This window comes from Pygocentrus nattereri, chromosome 27, assembly GCF_015220715.1.
Source record: "Pygocentrus nattereri isolate fPygNat1 chromosome 27, fPygNat1.pri, whole genome shotgun sequence".
NCBI classification, from domain to species: Eukaryota; Metazoa; Chordata; class Actinopteri; order Characiformes; family Serrasalmidae; genus Pygocentrus; species Pygocentrus nattereri.
The window spans coordinates 6,749,971-6,765,665 of record NC_051237.1 but is presented as its reverse complement, the minus strand read 5'-3'; the positions used below and the strand labels follow the sequence as shown (position 1 = coordinate 6,765,665).

At 45.0% G+C, this 15,695-nt stretch overlaps 1 protein-coding gene across 1 annotated transcript in view; it reads left to right on the top strand.

Moving 5' to 3' along the window:
* LOC119262547 overlaps positions 1–15,695 on the top strand; it is a 25,436-nt gene extending 9,741 nt beyond the window's left edge. Inside the window, exons 4-5 of the mRNA XM_037535234.1 lie at positions 8,979–9,106; positions 15,656–15,695. Coding sequence (XP_037391131.1) covers positions 8,979–9,106; positions 15,656–15,686 — 159 coding nt within the window. The 3' untranslated portion in view covers positions 15,687–15,695. The remainder of the gene's footprint in view (positions 1–8,978; positions 9,107–15,655) is intronic.

The following is a 15,695-nucleotide window of genomic DNA, read 5'->3' as shown; positions in this document are numbered from 1 at the left end:
ACAGTGCTTAATTAAAAGCGCATTTCTTCATTTACTTTAACCAAAAAAGCAGCTCCCTGAAATCCACGTCACAGTGTTGATTTTCTGCACAAGGCGTCTGCCTCAGAATATCTCAGCCTGCTGGCTTATTGGCATTTTCTTGGCCTTGCTTGTTAGACATTGATTTTTCTCTCCTTTTCTATATTCTCATTTTGTTAGTTACCCCTTCCATTCTTTTTCCCCTTGTCATAAGACTGCCCTCTTTTGCTTTCTTTCCATGTCGGCCAATGCCCCTCTCTGCCCTTGGGATGATCCTCCAGGGTGGTCTGAGCCCTCTTCCTCTGTGTGTTTGTGTGTGTACCAGGCTAAGAGTCGTGCTGTCTCTGTAGACCTGCTGGCTGCCCAGCTCTCTCCCACGCTCAGACGACTCTTTCAGCCCTTGCTCTGCCTCACATTCATGTTCCATTAGATTCCCATTAGTCTGTAATAGTTAGGTGGGTGGTTATCTATTTCTCTGTCATGACGTGGGCATCTGTAAAGGGTTTTTTTGTTCCCCCAATGCAGTGTAACAGAAAAGCATAAAGGTAGTTAAAGGCATTCGGTTTTTCAGTGTATTGCTTTTTCATTTTGTGGTTAAAATGTGCCAGTTGTTGAGGGAAAAAGGTGAAAGCCTAATGTGTGTGTGAGCATCTGCAAGCGTAACTGTGGCCTCATTCACACCTGACATTAACATGCATCTTGGGTGATCTGATCATAAATGGACAGTGCTAAGTAAAGGTGTGACCGTGGTCCAGTGTGTTTCACAGCTTGTTTACACCTTGCAATAGCATGTGTTTCTTGCTCGGCTGCAGTTATACTGGGTATAGACCTCAGTGTGACCAGAGTAAAACCTGAACCCAACCCATAGTATGAATTTGAGATTCGGTACAATAATTTATTATCAGTATATTTTTATGGAACTGTTGATTGTACCTGACAGAGAACAGCATCCACCCTTGTCTGATGAACCGTTACATATATACACGCCATTTTACCTCTGTTTACTTTTTCCCCATGTATACCATGAATGCTTCTATGAACGCAAGTGTAAGAAGGAACTTGTTTTAGGGATAACTCCAGCCTTGCCAGTCTCACATTTCCTTGTTCATCCTCTGTAAACAGCCTTTCTGAGAAGCACTGTTATCTGACGACCTTTAGAGGTGATCAGAGTGGACATATGACCACATAACGTTTGTAGTGTGAAAGCTAAAGTGGTCTGATGCATCTTCAACAACAAGTCATTGCAGAGAAAAGCAGCCGACTAATTTCTTTCTTTGCCACCTCTCCTGTTTGTTCGGGTAGCAGTGAGGCTTGTCATATTGTGTGCAATATTTCATTGTTTTATTTTCCCCCCAAGCTATTGCTAATACTTTTATGGCATGTGGAAGTGTGGTGTGTGGGAGTAAGCATGTGGTGTGTGGAAGTGAGTGCAGATTGTATATGTGGGTATGGGAGTGAGGTATGAGTGTTTGGGTATGGGAATGAATGTGGGGTGTAGGGTATGCATGTGGAGTATATTGGGTGTCAGTGTGGGGTGTGTTAGAATGAGGTGTGGGTTGTGGGGTGTGGCAGTGAGCATGGGGTATAGGAGTGAGTGTGGTGCATGTGTGGGTATAAGGTGTGGGAGTGAGTTTGGGGTGTATAGAGTGTGTGTGTAGGGTGTGAGTGTGGGGTATGTGAGTTCAAGCCCGATTGTGTGTGGAAGGCTCCATGGCTTCATCAGTTTATGAAGCACAGCCACAGGTAAGAAAAAGATCTATCTCACACTGCTGCAGAATTCTCTAAAGCCAGACAGCATATCAGGGCTGAATCAGGACATGAACTAAAGTGACACGTTAAAAGCGAACTCACTGAAAAGTGTTATATAAAGTTTCATAATTATAGTTATGTATTTTATTTTTAATATTTTCTTCCTTTCGTACATCTAAAAGCTATGGACGGCATGTTTTCAGACATTTAAATCATCCGACTTGATTGACAGTCATGACAGATGGAAACTTTGGGCGAACGCTATGGACAGATGGAACTATCGGCTCGAGCCTACAGAGAATGCGCTGTAAACATTCGCAACAGCAGGGAACACATAAATAAACAAGGCCTTGCCACACATTTTCAACTGCAAGAGGCTGACGTAGTAAATATGTACAGTACCTTTCCTCCAGTCACGAAATCTGATCACTGGAGATGCAATGGAGACACAAAGAAAAGCCAGGTGTAAGCATCTATACGTCTGACTGCCTGCTTGTCATCAGATCACTGTTAACATGATGTTAGTAGCAGGTGTGAACAGGGCCTATGTGACTGTGTATGTCAGTGTACGTGTGTGTGTGTGTGTAAGCATGTGCATTATGAAGTGCCATTATGCGTGCAGCACAGAAATACACAGGTTGACGAGCATGCACATAGCCTGCAGGGAGAACTAATTGAATATAGCGGATGCTATTTGTTTGACTGTCTGTGGTGATGGATGCCCCTCATAAGGGCTTGGAGATTCTGGATCATTCTTTAGTCTTCTGTTATCTGTCCTCACTGCCTGCTTCATTCGCTCCAAACATTCAGCATCATTTGTTTTCACACTATATTCAGCACACTTTTCCCGTTATCGTCTGATCATAGATCAACAAGGTAGTGCCATAGCAGATGTGCAGACACATGCGTCTTTGTCCATTGGAGATGCATGGTTGAATTGAGAGTGAAGGAGGAAGCGTCGAATGGTGTGCCCTTGAGCCATGAAGGCACTTGACACGAGGTAATGACTGCGGGCATGCTGGACCCGAGTGATCATGTAGGTGTGTGTTTAAAGCGGTAGATAATGTGACCCCGGAGTTGCATGGCTGTTGGAATGAATCAGTGGCAAGCTGTAATCTAGCTGTGTTATTTAGTGAGGTGCTTAAGCTCCGTGGATAGTTGTTTAAGGCACGCTGGTTATTGTGAATTATGAGTCCTCTTTTTACACTTGCACTTGGCCATTTGTATTCATAATTTGCATTCATTCATCATACCTAACATTGGATTGGACTGTGGAGTGTATATGCTTGTGTGTGGAGGTGAATCTGACCAATAAAGATAAAGGGTAGAATAATATCTGAGCTTACCAATGGCTGAAGAGAGAGCTGAAGGACAGTGATCAGAGCACAAAAAGTCATGTGCACTGAAGTGTCTTCTGTGTGTGTGTGTGTGTATTTCCACTTGAGTGATACACGTATTGCTCTCCAGCTTCAGCTACTGCTCCGCGGCATATAATGATCACCTCTTTGACCTTGTACCTTGAGTTACTGTATACATACTGTAATTTATTCACTAGCTGACCAAACCACACTATACTTACAAAATAATGATATATGGCAATAAATTGGTTCTCTAGGTATACTATATAAGAGCATACTTGGGAATTATTAATATTTATACATGTGTATACTCAGGCATGCATAGTGTCTCCCACAGGTCAGATTACATATTTTGTTTATCTTCAAATCCAAAATAAAATAAAATGTCCTTTACAGGAAACAAACTCAGCAAATGAACAGTAATATATGTACAAAACCAGGTGAACCAAATTAGTATTCAGGAGAGTGAGAGGAGGATTCTGGGAGATGGAGTCCGAGTGAGAGTTTAGGGATGAATGATTACTATGCACTTCTAAGGTCGAGTTTAGTGAAGAATGACTACAAAGGGGTGATTAGCACCTTCTAGCCAGTGACACCACTCCTCCAAAGCCAATTTTACAACTAGTAATTCAGGATCTAAAATACCATAATTCTATTCAGTTGCTGTTATCTTGTGTGAGAAAAATGCAACAGGATGGACTTTCTGAGGAGAATCGGAATGTTGTGAGAGGACAGCACCTACACCTGTCTCAGAAGCATCCACCTTGACTACAAATGGCTCAGAAGGGTCAGGATGATTTAAAATTGGGGCAGTAGTCTGAAATGAATGTTCGGCCTGTTCTGTCTAACTTAACTTCTTGGGACCTCATTTGAGTAAAAAAAGTTAGGGGAGCTGCAAGACTACTGAAATTTCGAATGAAAAATGCTAAAAATGAGAGAATCCTAGAAATCTTTGAAGTTCTTTGACTGAGGATGGAGTGGACCACTGGACTACTGCTTCAACCTTTTGATCATCCATTATGACACCTTGGGAACTTATCGCATACCTTAAGAAAGACACAGATTGGAGGTCAAACTCACATCTCACCCTTGACAAATAAGTTGTGCTTGAGCAGACAGTGTAGGACTGTGTAAATGCACTTTACATGGCTTTCCTTATCTGGGAAGTAAGCAAGAATATCCTTGAGGTAGGCTATGATGTATTTATCTAGCATGTCTCTGAGTACCTTGTTAACAAAGGCCTGAAAAACCAAGGGAGCGATAGAGAGGCCAAAACGCATAACCAAGTATTCATAGTGTCCCCTAGAGGTCACAAATGCAGTCTTCCATTCATCTCCTTCTCTGATGCAAATCAAGTTATATGCACTTCCAAGGTCAAGTTTAGTGAAGAATTGGGCCCCTTTTAATTGTTTCAATGCAACTGGCACTAGTGGGAGAGGATAAGGGTACGTCTTAGTAATTTGATTGAGGGCTCAATAATCTATACAAGGGTGTAAACCACCATCTTTTTTCTTGATGAAGAAAAAGCTGGAAGCTATGGGGGATGTGGATGGGCTACTAAACCCCTGTTCGAGTGCCTCTTGAAGGTAAATGTCTCTGGCTTTCTCCTCCTCTTGGATCAGAGGATAGACTCTTGACTTGGGCAAAACAGGATTCTCTATAAGCTATATGGCACTGTCATAGGGTCTATGTGGTGGCAGCTTAGTGACTTTACTCTTACTAAAAACTTCTTTAAGACTGGAGTATTCAGGAGGGATGTTAAATGTGGTATCAGCATAGGGACTCTCAACAGAAGTGGAAACAGCTGAGATAGAGGGGCGAGTAATGCCAAAGTCTGACCATTTCAATATTTCATGTTTTGACCAGGAACTTGAGGGGTTATGCTTCTCGAGCCAAGGGAGTCCTAAAATTAGATCAAATTTAGAATTTTCCAGGAATTTTCACCTTTCCTGGTGGAGAGCGCTGGTTTCCAGATGTACAGGCTTAGTTATCTTGAATATGGTTCTCGCACCAACAGGTCCTCCGTCCAATGCTGCCACCCATAGTACTATGGTCAGAGTTTCCACTAGAAGTTGTAGTTGTTCTACCAGGTGTGCATAGATAAAATTTCCTTTAGCACCAGAGTCTATGAGAGCTGAAACGAGAACAAAATTTAGATGACAGTATATATTGACTAGCAAAAGAAACGACTTTGAAGCCAACCCTTTTTTGGGAACACAAAAGTATACTCCCTGTGCTTTCCAGGGGTCGCACCTTCTGTCTTAGTGGTTGGGCTCTGCATTCCTGGAGGTGATGACCAGCATTCCCACAGTACACAGTTATTTCTCAGGCGGAGGCATCTCTCTTCTTCTGATAAGCGTGAATAATCACATTACATGTATTCATCGGTGTCTTCTTCTGCTCAACAGATTCTTGTGTGGCTCTCATTCTGGTAATCATCCACCATGCTATTCGTTCATTCTTTGTTCTAGGGCAGTTGTGAAGTAGATGATCTAGTCTGATTGAAAGAGTGATGAGCTAATCTAGTGTCAGATTATCATCTCGACAGGCTAGTTCATTCAAAAATTTCAAATTAAGCCCTTGACAATACATGAGTAATAATGCAGCTTCATTCCATCCACCGCTGGCAGCTAGTGTGCGGAACTCCAGTGAGTACTCCACCACTGAGAGACTGCCCTGTTGGATTTTAGAAAGTAACTCTCCACTAACCTTGCCTTCATAAGGATGGTCGAAAACAGTTCTAAAGGCAATGTATGTTAGACCAGCTGGCTGTAGCCCACTCTTATGCTCTCTTAACTAAACAAGACACAATAAAGGCTATTTTGGCTTTATCAAAATTTACTGGGGAGTTCTCAAAAACACATCACATTGGAGTAAAAAGCCATGACACTTATCAGGATCTCCTTCAAATTTATCGGGCTTATTCACGGGGAACATGGTGTGAAGTGCTACTGCTTGATCAGATGGGCCAGCGGTGTTTACATCTGTTTTCCGCAATGCTCATGCTCTGAAGCTGATGTGCGAGCCCTTTAACACTCAATATGAGTTGTGCTAGTTGAGCTTGCTGTTCAGACTGTTGATGTGCTAGCGACTCTAGGGAATGTGTAACTCAACACTTGTTGATGTCTTCCAAGTAACTGTCCTTGTTCCGCAAAAGCCTTTTGTAAAGGCGTCGGGTCTGCCATCTGCATGACGAAGTATTCTTGAGTCAGACGCTCGCGGTAAAAATGATCGAGAGGCTTTACTGAGGGAAACATGAAACAGGCTCATAGTCAAAACCAGAAGATACAACCAGATCCAAAACATAACAATTGGCAGAACAATCGAAAGGGCAAGGCAAAAGGGCAAATTCCAGAAGACAGTTCAAAGGGTAAAAAAATGGTGAGACATCAAAAGGCAGACAATCCAAAGGGGTAGAAACAGGCAAAACGGTCATAAACAGCAAATCAGATAAACAATAGAATGCCCAGTAGGTCAAAATACTTCACAGACTTACTATGCTAAAGCCTGGTTTATAAGCTAAACTAAAGATACCACATGACCTATGAAACAGGGGAACCAAAATAGTATTTGGGAGAGTGAGAGCGCTGAGTGGAGTGTGAAGGTAGTTCAGAGGTCGCAAGAGTCATGTGATCTCCCTGAGGATTCTGGGAGTTGGAGTCTGAGTGAGAGTCAGAGCCTGAGGGATGCGTGATGAATACATTTCAGTAGTATTAATGCATACATTTTCAAAAGTTGTTTCCTTTTTCAGGAAAATCTAAAATTCCAAAAAGTGTGAAATGTAATGTCCTGTCTTGCTGTCCTTGTATGTCTATTATTTAGCCTTGATTTTCTTGTTTCCCAGTGCCATGTGTTTTTGTTTGCATCTGTCGTGTGCTTTTATTTTCTTGTGCCATGTACCTTTGTTGTTGTTATGGGCTTTGTCTCCTCCCTTGTCCTGCCTCCTTGAAATCTGCTCCACCTGCCTGTAGTTTGTAGTCCTGCCCTCTCATTAATCCCAGGTGTTTCTTGTTTCCCCTCAATGTATTAATACTCTTGTGTTTACTCAGTCCTTTTGTCTTGCATTATCTATGTTATCCTGTTGCTTGTCATCACTGATTTTGTTCTAGGTTTTGTTTCTAGTTTAGTTCTGTTTTTTTTCATTACAGATTTATCTGTTTTATGAACGTCAGCTGCTCAGTTCCTGGACTATTGAAATCTGATTTCAATAAAAGCAACTCACACTTGAATCAAGCCTCATCACCTCTTACATTACAGCAAATGTCTTTGGCTTTGTCTGCCCCCTGTGGGGCATGTAGAAATTGCTCTAGGTATATTGAATGTTGAATAGTATAAAATATGCTTACTAAAAGTATTACAATGTTTAAACTACAGTATATGCCATAATAACCAGTGTCTTTGACAGCAACTAACACTTGTGCTTGTAAGGCAATACATTTCATTTTTTTTGTACGTATAATTTGCACTTTAACACTGTTGTTTATGAATTGTTTAATAATTCCAAAAAGTCTACAAATGGCATTGATATGCAAGCAGGGACCTTCATTTTTGCTTCTGTTTTTTTTGCTGTATTCTTTTTTTATTGAAGGCCTATTTAAAGCTGCACCGTGAAGGTTTTTGTTCCAGTTGAAGAGAGTAGCTTTACTGAGAATGACCCTGTAAAGTCTGAAATAATCATTTAAAAGTCAGAGGCATTGGGGTGCATTTTCACAGGACTTTTTTCCAGACCATGCAGTGTGTCTTTATGTATTGCTGTCGTGTACTGCACAAAAGAAGACTTAGCTATACCTTTAGGTCTCAAATGCATAAATCAACAGGGAGACTCCCCAAATCTCATGTACTACTCTCACATGTACAACATGACAAACGTTTTTGGCCACTTTGCTCTTTCAAGCGAAAACCCAAAGTCCCATTTTTGATGAGCAGTTTTTGGCATCTAAAATTTCCTACTTTTCTCCTCCATTGCCCTCCTGTTGAGACACATTAATATGAGCTCTGCAAGAAAAAGATCACATGACTGAGATGACTATAAGTCTTACTGTTGCTCTGTGTACTTCAACATTCGCTGCAAGAAACACTCCTCACACTTCGATCAAAATTTTTTTGAAGTATGCGGTGCTGAGGCACAGGGGTGGCTACATCTGAGTTATTAATGAACAACTCAGACTTAGGCAGATTGATGTTCTTTCTGGAGTAAACCAGCCAAGGAGAGTGTGTGTGTGTATGTGTGTCTGAATATGGCACTGAATGGAGCACAGCTGAGACCCCTCAGCTGGAGCGTTGAGCTTGTCAGAAAAACACTAACAGTATAAGCTAAATGTATTACCACCGTGGAAGTGTCACATTCATATGGATGCAGTCGAATCCGTATCCCTCGCTGTATGATTTATGTAAGAGTGAAGATACTGAGAGTGACGGGTAGATTGCCTCAGATCATGCCCCTTTGATGTCATGTCAGACATCCATGGCCTTTCACATCTAAAAGGAGAGAAAGCAAATGAATGTGCCACACAGGGAAGAACAGAGGAGCATACCATCTCTCTTTCTAGCTGAGAAATTTTTTGGATGAAAAAGAACCAAATTGGAAATAGAGAATGCTTCAGGCAGAAAGTGGGACAGGCACCGGTCAGAAATATGCAATTGCGTTCATTGTTACAAGAGCATTGCAGTATATGCTTTGTCCATTGCAGTCATGTGGATATTTCTCAGCGTACCCTTTTTACACTGTTATTTTCACTCCTTATTCTTTCTCAGTAAAACGTACCGAGCTCATGTTTTGTTCAGATACTTTTCCACTGATGTTTTACTGAGCTCATGTTTTCAATCAATAAAGCACTTCATTCCTTTTCACAGTTAACTCCAGAGAGTGTAGCAATGGCCTGCTTCTTGCTGAGCTGTGTGGGAGTGCTCCCAGTGCATGACCTCAAACCTGTCTACATGTCTGAAGACACCCACCAGCAGCATTTTCCACTCTTCAACAGGTAGCTGTCCTGTTCTGTATTGAAGAAAGGAAAAACCATATTTATTATGTGGGATAAATACATTGGTAAAAAGTTAAGTGATCCGGTCTGTGTACTGTAGTTGGACAAAGTGCATATGTCCCAGGTAATGACCATGTCATAGATAGTGATGATCATCTTCCGCTTCTCCGGGGTTCGGGTCACGGGGGCAGCATCCTAAGCAATGACGACTGAACTTCACACCTTATCTCTAAGGGAGAGTCCAGACACCCTGCGGAGGAAACTCATTTCGGCCGCTTGTATTCGCGATCTTGTTCTTTCGGTCATTACCCAAAGCTCATGACCATAGGTGAGGGTGGGAACGTAGATCGACCAGTAAATCGAGAGCCTTGCCTTATGGCTCAGCTCTTTCTTTACCACAACAGACCAGTAAAGAGCTCGCATCACTGCTGACCCAGCACCAATCCGCCTGTCAATCTCCCGCTCCCTTGTACCATCACTCGTGAACAAGAGCCCGAGACACTTAAACTCCTCCACTTGAGGCAAGAGCTCATCCCCGACCCAGAGAGGGCTCTCCACCCTTTCCCGCCTGAGAACCATGGCCTCGGATTTGGAGGTACTGATCCTCATCCTGGCCGCTTCACACTCGGCTGCAAACCGATCCAGCGAAAGCTGAACTTCATGGCCTGATGTCCCCAATAGGACCACATCATCTGTAAACAGCAGCGATGTGATCTTGAGGTCACCAAACCAGACACTCTCCATCCCCTGACTGCGCCTAGAAATTCTATCCATAAAAATAGAACACCTGATCGTTCGACTATAAGCTGCACTCTCTTCTCCAGTACCCCTGCATAAACCTTACCAGGGAGGCTGAGGAGTGTGATTCCCCTGTAATTGGAACACACCCTACGGTTCCCCTTTTTAAAAAGAGGCATCACCACCCCAGTCTGCCAATCCAGTGGCACCGCCCCCGATGTCCACGCAATGTTGAAAAGGCGTGTCAGCCAAGACAGCCCCACAACATCCAGAGCCTTGAAGAACTCGGGATGGATCTCATCCACCCCTGGAGCCCTGCCGCCAAGGAGCTTCTTAACTACCTTAGTGACTTCGGCCTCAGTAATGGACAACCTATTCCCGTGTCCCCAGACTCTGCTTCCTCACTGGAGAACGTGTCGGTGGGATTGAGAAGGTCCTCAAAGTATTCCTTCCACCGCCCAATGACATCTTCAGTTGAAGTCAGCAGCACACCATCTCCACTGTATACAGTGCTAGTGGCACACTGCTTTCCCCTTCTGAGTCGCCTGATGATTTGCCAGAATCTTTTCGGAGCCAACTTAAAGTCACTTTCCAAGGCCTCACCAAACTCTTCCCACACCTGGGTTTTTGCCTTGGCAACGACTGAAGCCGCAGATCGCTTGGCCTGCCGATACCTGCCAGCTGCCTCTGGTGTCCTACAGGCCAACCATGCCTGGTAGGACTCCTTCTTCAGCTTGATGGCATCTCTCACCTGGGGTGTCCACCCCCAGGTTCGAGGTTTACCGCCCCGACAGGCACCAACTACCTTGCGACCACAGCCACAGTCAGCCGCTTCAACAATGGATGAGCGGAACATGGCCCAAACTGAGTCAATGTCCCTCACCTCCCCTGATATCTGGTCAAAGTTCTGACGGAGGTGTGAGTTGAAGATCAATCTGACAGTTTCTTCTGCCAGACGTTCCCAGCAAACCCTCACTATACGTTTGGGTTTGCCTGGTCTGACCGGCATCTTCCCCCACTACCTGATCCAACTCACCACCAGGTGGTGATCAGTTGACAGCTCAGCTCCTCTCTTTACCCGAGTGTCCAAAAGACATGGCATAGTCCGATGACACGACTACAAAGTCAATCATTGAACTGTGGCCTAGGGTGTCCTGGTGCCATGTGCACTTATGGACATCCTTGTGTTCAAACATGGTGTTCGTTATGGACAAACTGTGGTTTGCACAGAAGTCCAAAAACTGAACACCACTCGGGTTCAGATCAGACAGGCCATTCCTCCCAATCGCACCCTTCCAGGTCTCACTGTCATTGCCCACGTGAGTGTTGAAGTCCCCAAGTAGGACAATAGAGTCTCCAGGAGGAGCACTTTCAAGCACCCTTCCCAAGGACTCTAGGAAGGCTGGGTACTCTGAACTGCTGTTCGATGCATAAGCACAGATAGCAGTCAGGACCCGTTCCCCAACCCGAAGACATAGGGAAGCTACCCTCTCGTCCACCGGAGAAAACCCCAACATACAGGCGCCAAGTTGGGGGGCTATGAGAAAGCTCACACCTGCCCGCCACCTCTCACCATGGGTAACTCCAGAAAAGAATATAGTCCAGCCCCTCTCAAGGAGATTGGACCCAGAGCCCAAGCTGTGTGTTGAGGTGAGCCCGACTATATCTAGCCGGTATCTCTCAACCTCACACACCAACTCAGGCTCCTTCCCTGTCAGTGAGGTAACATTCCAAGTTCCAAAAGCCAGTTTCAGCAAACGAGGATCAGCACGCCAAGGCCCACGCCTTCGGACACTGCCAGATCCACAATGCTGAACCCCTACCCCCCTGAGTGGGAGGACTCATGTAGCTCCTTCGGGCTGGGCCTGGCCGGGCATGAGTGAATGCCCGGCCACCAGACGCTCGCTGATCCGGGCAGGGTACACAAGTCCTGCTTTCTTGTTTTCATAGGGCTGATTATGGATCACACTTTGTCTGGCCTTTCACCTAGGACCAGTTTGCCATGGGAGAGCCTACCAGGAGCTTTTGCTCCAGACAACATAGCTCCTAGGACCATTCAAGCACACAAACCCCTCCACCACGATAAGATGGTGATCCATGGAGAGGAAACATGAACCTTAAAGGGTTAAATAAAACTGTAAGCCAATAGAGTCATTCATTATAGTGATTTTACAGCCAAGAGCTGTGATAAATAGTGCAATGGTCTTTAATACCTTGACATAGTAATACAGAATTCAGTTTCTCTGTGCAGTCTTAGTGTAACGAGGAGCGAGGAGGCGGACGCACACGCTGAGATAAGCGAGATTTATTAGGGGCAAATCCAGGGTCGTAGTCAGAACATTCCAGGGTCAGTGAGCCGACACGTACAGACTTAGGGTAAGACATCTCAAGAATCAACACAAACGAAGACCAGGTACAAAGACACGATACAAAGGTACAAAGACTGGCAAACGGAAGGGGCAAACACAGGGCTTAAATACACGGAACAATGAGGGACAGGTGATAACAATCAGGGGCGGAGTTACAAGACCAAAACATGAGCACATGGACAGGACTGGGAGGAGCCAACCGTGACAGAACCCCCCCCAAAGGCACGCACACCGGGCGTGCCACACAGAACAAAACAAACCAATCCAACAAGAAAGCGAAACCCAGAGAAAGACAAAACCAAACTAGACAACAGGCACCAACACCGAAGCCAGAGCAGAACCAGAAACGGGCACAGAGGCAGAAGCAGAAACGGGCACAGAGGCAGAAGCGGGCACAGAGGCAGAACAAGAAACCGACACAGAACCACAAGAGGCAGAAACAGGCACAGAGGAAGAACTACAAGAAACAGGAACAGACACAGACGGAGACACACCAGACACAGGAACAGACACAGATGGAGACACACCAGACACAGGAACAGACGAAACAGAACGAGGACAAAAAACGGAGGGAGGACGAGGAGGCACAACACAAAACGACGCCGAACGAGAGACGACCGGAGACACAGGACGAGGAAAACAAGAACGAACAACAGACCACGCAAAAGACAGGGGAACAGGCACCAGGACAGACACAGGAACGGACACGGGCACGGAAACAGAAACAGGAACAGAAACAAAAGGAGACACAGGAACGGGAACCACAACAGGAACGGGAACCGAGACAGACACAACAGTAGGGAACAGGACAAAACCAGGGACTGAACAGGGCAGAAACAAAGGAACGGAAACAGACACAGAAGGACCACGGGGAACAGAGACAGAAACGGAAGGCCCAGGGGGAACAGACACAGACGAGGGCGGGATGGGTGGGAACAAAGGGGATGTAATGTCCACGGAGGCAGGCGCGGGGCCTGCTGCGACGTCCACGGAGGCAGGCGCGGGGCCTGCTGCGACGTCCACGGAGGCAGGCGCGGGGCCTGCTGCGACGTCCACGGAGGCAGGCGCGGGGCCTGCTGCGACGGGATCAGAAGTGCCGCGGGGTGCGGCCACGGGATCAGAAGTGCCGCGGGGTGCGGCCACGGGATCAGAAGCGCCGCGGGGTGCGGCCACGGGATCAGAAGTGCCGCGGGGTGCGGCCACGGGATCAAGCCTTCGGGCTGGGGGCCTCTGCTCCAACCTGGAGGAACACACAGATACTGGACCCACTCGGCCGTTCCCAATGCTCACTCGAGCGATTGGCAGCTCGCAGTGACGCTTGCGAACGAGCCGAGTACCAAAAAACGGGTCATCTGAATGCTCCTGCCGTCTGACACCGTCTTGCACTGCAGGTCGCTCCTCCCTGCAGTGGCGCTCAAGACGGGCAGACCCAAGGCGCTTACCTGAGCTCTCGTCGCCCGGACACAAGGCGGGAAGGCCCTCCGCTTTCTTGCGGGACCGACGAGACGCTCGTGTTCCCTCAGCGCCAGGGGATTTGCTGTCTCCGGCTTGGTGGCGTTGGGACACGGCGAACTCGGGCTGCTTAGAAACAGCCGGAGTTTCGTCCCAACGGAACAACCACATGCCGGAGTCTCGCTTACCTGCTGCGTCCTGTGGTGGCCAGTCTTTCTGTAACGAGGAGCGAGGAGGCGGACGCACACGCTGAGATAAGCGAGATTTATTAGGGGCAAATCCAGGGTCGTAGTCAGAACATTCCAGGGTCAGTGAGCCGACACGTACAGACTTAGGGTAAGACATCTCAAGAATCAACACAAACGAAGACCAGGTACAAAGACACGATACAAAGGTACAAAGACTGGCAAACGGAAGGGGCAAACACAGGGCTTAAATACACGGAACAATGAGGGACAGGTGATAACAATCAGGGGCGGAGTTACAAGACCAAAACATGAGCACATGGACAGGACTGGGAGGAGCCAACCGTGACACTTAGGTAGTGAGCATTTTTGCTTTCAAACTGACTCAACAAAGGCCATAACACACAGTTTGAATATTTACAATGTTTATAGTATTGACACAGAATATTACAGTGCAAACGTAAGAGATCACCACTCATTTATTTCATTTCCAATGAAAACAGCCAGTACAATTAATTTCAGGAAAATAAGCAGACATTTTGCAGGTAATTACACCAAAGCCTCAGCAACTCAGCAACATTTTAAAATGATCAGAATTTAATGTGCCTTTCCTTTATTACACCTTCCATTCTTTTTTTAGGAGACAGAGAAATCTGTAGGGATATTTTTCCATGTCTTCAAACTTCAGTTTGGAAGTTAGCTGCATTTTCCTCTTTTTAATATTTCTATTTATCAGTAACGACTTCTTGGCAGCTACACTTCTTTTCAAATTCAAAGCACTGAGTTGTCTTCTCACAGTGGAAAGATGGACAGAAACTCCTGTGGATTTTTCAGATCTAAAGCAAGAGTGGAGCTTGTTATTCTCCTCTCTCTCAAAGATGAAAGCTTTAAGTGCTGTTTATCTGACGGTGACCATTTTGGTGGTCTTGCAGGTGTCCCATATATCTTTTATAATTTTTTTGATCTCCTGTTTTTTTTTCTCATTTTACTTGATTTAACTTTCTTGTACTTAATGGAGACTCCCACTGGCAGCATTGTCTACTCTTCCACAAGTAGCTGTCTTGCTCTGTACAGTATGTGTACATAATGGCTGTTTCAACTGAAAAGTAAAGAAATGAATAGTGGACTCTTGCACAGTACTGTACTTTTCATTGTGGGATAGGCACCCTTTTCACTTCTTCTTCCATTTTATTTCTGTATATTGTGTGTATGTTGTTGTTATCCAGAGATAGTAATTATGATATTGTGGTATCTATTGTAGATCATTATAGATATAGATCTGAGTTTGTATTGCCCAGCCTTAGATTACAGCTAAGGTATTTTCAAGTAGTAACATGAATGGTTCTATTATTAATAATCATAGTAGTAGTATTACATAGTGATTCTTCTGATGAGCTTTTAATTTGCTTCCTCTGTAGTTCAATTGGATTTCAGTAGCAAGCTGACTAAGTAGGTTTAAGTCATAGGTCTCTGCTATGTTGCCCTGCTGTAATATATATATAAGACCTTATATTAATCCAAACCCAGCTTATTCGTGTGACTGTGGAAGGAAAGCAGTAATTCTGAACTTTTGTACTGTGATTGGAGGGTTAGAGTTTATTGTACAGTGAAACTCATAATTCTTCAAAATGTTAATTTAAAGAGACATGCAGCATTTTGAGCTTTTGTTTACCTGATCTCTGCCTTCTCCCTTGACTTTCTCTGATCACCACACATAGCTGTTTCTCAATTAATTTTCCCATATTTCTTTGTTTCTTTTCTTTTTTTTTTTGCTCTTCTTCCCTTGATCTTTTTTTTCTCCCCAGTGACAATTTTCCAGACAATGTGAATCCTTAGGGAGCGAGT